General features: G+C 43.4%; 1 protein-coding gene across 1 annotated transcript; it reads right to left on the bottom strand.

Annotated features, from left to right (window-relative positions):
* Positions 1–2287: 2287 nt before the first annotated feature.
* Positions 2288–4519, bottom strand: tpbgb (trophoblast glycoprotein b). The gene has a single exon (XM_034874964.1). The coding sequence runs from the start codon at positions 4512–4514 to the stop codon at positions 3141–3143; it is 1374 nt and encodes a 457-aa protein (XP_034730855.1). The 5' UTR covers positions 4515–4519; the 3' UTR covers positions 2288–3140.
* Positions 4520–6453: the final 1934 nt, after the last annotated feature.

The following is a 6453-nucleotide window of genomic DNA, read 5'->3' as shown; positions in this document are numbered from 1 at the left end:
TTGTCATATCTCAATCGTGCACGCCCTATATTTGATTATTAGGGCCTCCAGCTGGCATCTGTGTGTTATTAATCAGTCAAAAGAATGAGTATCAGCATACTGTATCATAACTATCTTCTTTAAAGGAGCACGCCACTGTTTGTTTAAATAGGGATTATCATGCTCTCCCCTAGCTGTAGATGTCCATCTTTTTGTCTCGGTTGTTTTAGTCTTGTGCCACAATGGCAGCGCCGCTGCTAGTTAGCTTAGCGTAGTGAATGGAATCCTATCTTATCGGTTAGCATGTTGAGAGTAAAATTGAGCCAACAAAAAACAACAACAACCTAATTACTTCTTGTGGCCTGCGTATTCACAACGAGCACAAATAGCAATGCAAATTAAGACCAGACGATGTCCTGGGCAGATATTGATTTGATATTGGGTTTTTCTGGGCAGATATTGATTTGGGACTATATTGGGTGGAAGCACAGATGACGAACTGTCCCATGACGTGGGATAACGTTCCTGTCTTTAATCGTATAATAGTCAGGCCTCAATAGGTCAGTTGATGGTGGGCTGAAGTGTCTGCTACAAAGCAGTGGCAAGAAGGAATGGTGGTCCTGCTCCTGTCATAAGACGCAGGCCCTATTAGTTGATACCTTTGGTCAATGATCGGCTATTTAGATGTCCAAGTTGTTTAGAGACAAGTGGTAACAAGCACATAAGGGCCCAGTGAGCGAGCCAGGGAAGGTGTCGTGGGGCTTATAGAACTAAAAGCACTCTCCACACTCATCTGTTTTATTCTTCTTTCCTTTCAACAAGTCACTCCCTCGCCTGCTTCTTTATTTGTTTCACTGTAATTACACCCGCTCTGCCGAGCGTAGCTCGAGGCACGGACGGGCAAAAATCACTCGATAATTTGAATCTGCGGAGTGTGTGAGGAGGACTGCTCACTGACAGTCTCTGTGGAAACATTAGGTTGTAAGCAGCCTGCACCTGTATGTCACCCCTGGGACAAAGAGGTAAGGAAGCCTTACTCCGGGGAATTGTGTGTGTGAAGGGAGACCTTCCATTTCCAAAATGAACCTGTAACAACTACAAATCCATAGTGAGGAAACAAGAGCTTTTAGGTAACAGCCTTGTGGCTTGGGATTGTCTAACCGGCTGCGATCAATCTGCTAAATCATAATCGTAGAAGGACGAGAGCGAGCCTGAAACGTTGCGGTCATCAGAAGTCTGAGGAACACACCTTAAAGCCAATGAGAATAGAAATCCTATTGAGGAAGACTTGCCTGAACTACACACACCACTTTTTTTCCAAGATTTGCAATGCCGTTTTTAAAAATAGAGAATTTCCAGGCGGGAAGTGTGTGAAGGTGTGACCACGCTTCTCCAGCCCAGAGACAGTTGAGCAGCTGCAGGGTTCGCCAGGAGATCCAGTATATAGAGCATGAACAGCAGCCAGAGCACCAGACCAGACAGAGAGTGTTACACAGTGTTTCCCTTCCTCGTGTCCCACGAGCATGATCAGACACAGCCAGAGACAATCCCAGTTAATTGCAGCGGCCATGTTGCTGCTACAGATACAAACTGGGAAAGGAATCCGTGTGAGCCAGGCTGTTATTGTACCACAAATGACATGTAGCGGCAAGCTATGCAGAGGCCGGTTGGTAGAGAAGTTGTGCGATTGGTGTGCAAAAGAGAGAGAGATGGAGGGAGAGGCAACTCATTATCTTTCCAGGTGCTCTTCAAAAGGGTCAAAGAAGGTTATTCCTGTGTGTGCACACACACAGCAAACATCTTCATTAATTTAGACTGCTGAACAACATGCATTGTATTCCAGTCAAAGAAATGCAACACATTAGTTATTCATCCATACTATACTGGACGGGGTGGAAAAAAGCAATTGACAGTTGGGTATGAACGCTAATAGAAAACACATTTCCTTAGGATCCTAGCTCCCTTAAAACAGAGTTACATGAAAGGCCGATTGAGCTCATTTCCATAACACCTCTGTGCCACGAAACTGCATATATCAGTTTTTTTGCAACTGGGTACATTGACACTTTCAGTATATACTGGAGTCTACTTGTAGGAGCAGTTGGATGTGAAACCTGCCCACTGGCTGCAGCTCAGTCATTTTCTGGGGGGGGGGGGGGGGGGGGATTTGCTGCAGGGTGAGGATTTTTAGACTGACAGCGGGAAGCAAATTGGACGGGAAATGGAAACATTCTGCTGTCATCCCTTATAGACCTACAGTACAGACGGAAGCCCATTTAAAGTCAGACAGTGTGTCCTCCAGTCAACATCTTCTCAATGTGTCTTTATTTCATAGGGCAGCACTTGTTAACGGGAAAACAAACATGCTTAAACTGTTGAGATAATACAGTACCTAAACAGACTTTTCCCATATACTAGTTGAAAAATGGATCATGATTTTGTCATTCGTTTCGTTGTAGCTGTGTGGAGCTCTGTGTGGCACTGCCTCAGGAACGAGTGGCTCTCCTGTGTAGAAGCGTCCGTATCACACTCGGCCGTCGTGGGATTTAAAAGATCCTCAGTCGAGACAGATACCAGCATTTTATTCAGCCAAACAGCTTCACAGGAAAAAAAGAGAGAGCAATTACACCCACCTACTAAATCTCAAAAACTATGCATTGTGCACTATAACTACTCAAGAGGCATATTGTATATCACAAAATTCACATTTCAAAAAAGAACAAAGTCATTAAAATGAGCATTTCTCTTCAGCAGAGGCATAATGACAAGGAGGCAATGTCCAGCAAAGTCTATTTTTGTTCTCTTTCAGTTAAAAGTCAATGTACTCCGTACGCTTATTGTTTAGGAAAAGTAAAAATAGAACATATCACTCATTTTCTCCACAAAAATAAATATTCACCATGATTCATTGCCCATGCAATGTTACACGGTGGAAACGCAGTTGACATCACAGCTGCCGGGTACTTGTATTGGACATGCGGCAGTGGTTAAATGGAGGTTGTGAGAGGGGTTAATTAGGAGCCATGACAGATGGGAAATCTGAATAGCATCATGTGGGGGGGGGGGGGGGGAGAGAGGGGAGGAAGACTTTCATGCAAATCCTAACAGTACAAGTCCTTTAATATCTCACTGCGGGGTGCCAGACAGTGTCCCGTCCTCGCTCACACATCCGAATTGATGCTCAGGTTGGCCAGACGTGGGTCAGAGTTTAACTCATACCTGTAATGGTACCCCTCCATGTGGTCCCTACAAGCGTCCCGGATGTTGTAAATCCACCGCTTGATGCCTTTTCTGTTCAGGTAGAGCACCAGCAGGAATATGACACCAATCAGGGCCAGCACCAGGCCGAGGAAAACATACGAAGTCTCCAGGACGCCTTTCATGTCGCCTGAACACTTCAGCTGGGACAGCTCTACTTGCAGGAGCGGCTGGCGTCTCAGGGCCACGGGGTCTTCGCAGGTCAGGTTCTGCACGTCGACGACCTGGGTGGAGTTTCTAAGCCAGAGGAGCATGTCGTCCACGAAGCAGTCGCAGCGCCAAGGGTTCCCCGCCAGCTGGATCCGGAGCGCAGGCTTGAGGCTGATCTCTGCCAGGGTGGACGTGGACAGGTCCCTCAGGCTGTTGTCCCTCAGGTCAAGGTGTAGCAGCGGTGGCACCCTCAGCGTCCTGTTCTGGATGGAGATGATGGAGCTGTTCTGCAGGCTGAGGGTGACCAGGTTGGAGAGGCTGGTGAATACGTTGTCCGGAAGAATCACCATGTCATTGTTGGACAGGTCCAAGACCGTCAGCTGGAGGAGGTTTCCACTCTGAAGAACGCTTAGGACCACATCCATGTAGGAGCGATTGTGGAAAGACCTACTGAGATCCAAGTGTTGCACTTTATTATCACCAGGGAAAGCTCTTTCACTGAAATTCTGGATTCTGTTGTTGCTCAGGTTCAGCCTCGTGAGATTTGGCAACTTGTCAAATACCATAGCATCCACGGTTTCTATGTCGTTCCCACTGAGATTAAGATCTGTCAACAGTTGCAGGCGAGTTGGAAAAGAGTCCACACTGATCCGGGAGATGTTATTTCCTGTGACCATTAGTATTTTGGTATTGGCCGGTAGAGGATGCGGAATCGCGTCCAAGCCCCGGTTTTGGCATTTCACAGTTTGTGAGAAACAAAAGCATTCGTCCGGGCAGCCGTGGCAGGACAGCAGAGCCGCGAGCAGGAGAAGAAAGCGCAGCATCCCGTCCATGTGTGTCCTCTCTCGCATTTCTCCACGGTCCCCTCCGCGCGACGTGTCCAACAGGCGCATGTTGGATTGTGCAATGTCTCCGGCGCAGAACGTGCGTAAAGATGACTTTACCACAACCCGACCCACTCGCCGTCTTCTTCTTCTTCTTCTCCTCCTGGAACAAGGGAAAGTTTTTCGACCGTGTTTCCCGCCTTTAGTCTGGAAGTCTGGCGCAGGAATGTCAAATCGGTAAATATCACAGTCGGGATGTTGGTTTTGAAGCAGACTGTCCTCCTTGTCTCCCAGTGGTGCCATGTACTAATACACGGGAGACGTAGCCTACTTCCCAGCTTGCCGCTTTCCTGGAGGCTGGGAGAGTCTAGAGGGAAAGACCAAACACAGCAGCACAGTGCAGACCATTGGAAGCAGGGAACATACCATTTTCCAGCAAAAGGGGGGTGAACAGAAACGCTTCCAAGTTTCGTTCAGATTACAATTTCAATTTTTCACGTATAATGATGCCACACCGGATTTTTTTTTATTAACTTTAACTTAATAATTAAACATTTAGTTGTGGAAATTGCAACTATTTCCTTAAAATGACCTATACCACAAAGTGAGCCCGGTGACTTGGGATCCAGGGGTGGGAGCGCCAGTGACGTCCCCAGGATGTTTTGAAGAATTTCATCTTGTCTTTGTATCATACTTAATGTATCTTTTTTTTTGTTTTCTACCTCCCTTTTTTTCTTTTTCTTTTTTTGTTGCTGTTTATGTTTTAAATGACTTCTTTAAATGGTAAAAATGTAATTACACATTTAATTGAATTTATAAAATATACATGTATATATATATACAGTATCAAAAAATACATAATTTTATTCATTTACTACTCTATTTTTATTTTTTTCCAAGTAAGTTTTTTTATGCCAAATGTCTTTTTATATCCAAAGGTTTCAGTTTTATTATCATTCTTGTTTTTGCTATCTTTATACTATCTTCTTTTCTATCTATACTGTATTTTTTCTTTATCTTGCTGGAAATTTCAATTTCCTTGCAGGAGTCATCCCAAAAGCATTAATGAAGAGAAGTCTAAGTAAGTTTGTAATGTTCCCTGGATGCAAATGAAGGTCATTTTTATGTATGATGCTGATTTGTTTAAACATTGTATAACGTGTTTGTAAAATTTGCAAAAATTAAAAAAGTTACCCTAGGATGAGTCTCTACCAATGGATTTACAATCTTCTGTTTAGACATTTACACACAAAAGTGATGCTTGTTGCATTCCATAGGCTACTAAACCATTACCAAACATATATTCAGATGGAATTTTCTTTCTTTTTTTATAATTAAGATGGATAGATTTTTAATGAGCACAAAAAAATAACAGGATACATTACACTTGAAATCAGATAGAATATAAGCACAAATAATGTATACAAGTTGGGAATACAATTGTGATGTTGATGCAAAGGACTCCACATCAAGGGGAATGAACAAGTTTGTAATTCCTGAGGGAAAACCAGTTTGACCTTTTCGGCCTATCACAAGGTCGGATCGTATCTAACAAGTAGCCTAAAGGAAACCCATTCATAATTAGATCCACTGATAATGGCATATGGTGAACCCATCATTTATTAATATCCATTTAGAAGAGCCGCAAATCCTCTTTAGGATCACCAGGATACCATACCCAATAAAGGCAGGACAAATAAAACCCATTGTCAAGATATGTTAACTTGTATGCAGACATAACACAGAACCACATAAAACTCAAAATAAAAGCAGCAGCAGAGCAGAATGGAAAGATGACTTGTAATAAGTTGGATGAAGATGACTGGCTTAAAAAAGACAGATTTAAGGTCTAGGGATGTGCCAGTGTTACTGACACACTAAAAAAGGTTTAGGAACTCCTGGATCATGTGAAAGAAATGCAAATTCTAGTTTTTTTCTTAATGCATTATGCATTTCATTATTCACCACATCTCTCCATTTAGTGCATGTATGTAGGCCTGTGTGGAATGTGTGGAATAACAACAGCGTGTAAATTGTTATTTCCCCTCCTGGGACTAATAAAGGATACATTATCATTATCATTATCAAAATTGCTTTTTGGCAGCTGTAGCTTTACTAACTTCCGCAACCAAATGATGATGGAAAAAGTATTGCGTGGTTTCCAAGCACAAATGATTTAGGTGGTGACCCTGTGGTTGTCTGCTGGATTTTGGAGGATTATAGTGCTAAGAAGCCAAACTGT

Source organism: Etheostoma cragini, chromosome 6 (assembly GCF_013103735.1).
Source record: "Etheostoma cragini isolate CJK2018 chromosome 6, CSU_Ecrag_1.0, whole genome shotgun sequence".
NCBI classification, from domain to species: Eukaryota; Metazoa; Chordata; class Actinopteri; order Perciformes; family Percidae; genus Etheostoma; species Etheostoma cragini.
The sequence above is the reverse complement of the archived record's forward strand: the minus strand, read 5'-3'. Positions and strand labels throughout refer to the sequence as shown.

What these genes read in the sequence shown, in the direction of transcription:
- tpbgb (XM_034874964.1), bottom strand. Translation starts at nt 4,514, where the DNA reads ATGGCACCACTGGGAGACAAGGAGGACAGTCTGCTTCAAAACCAACAT.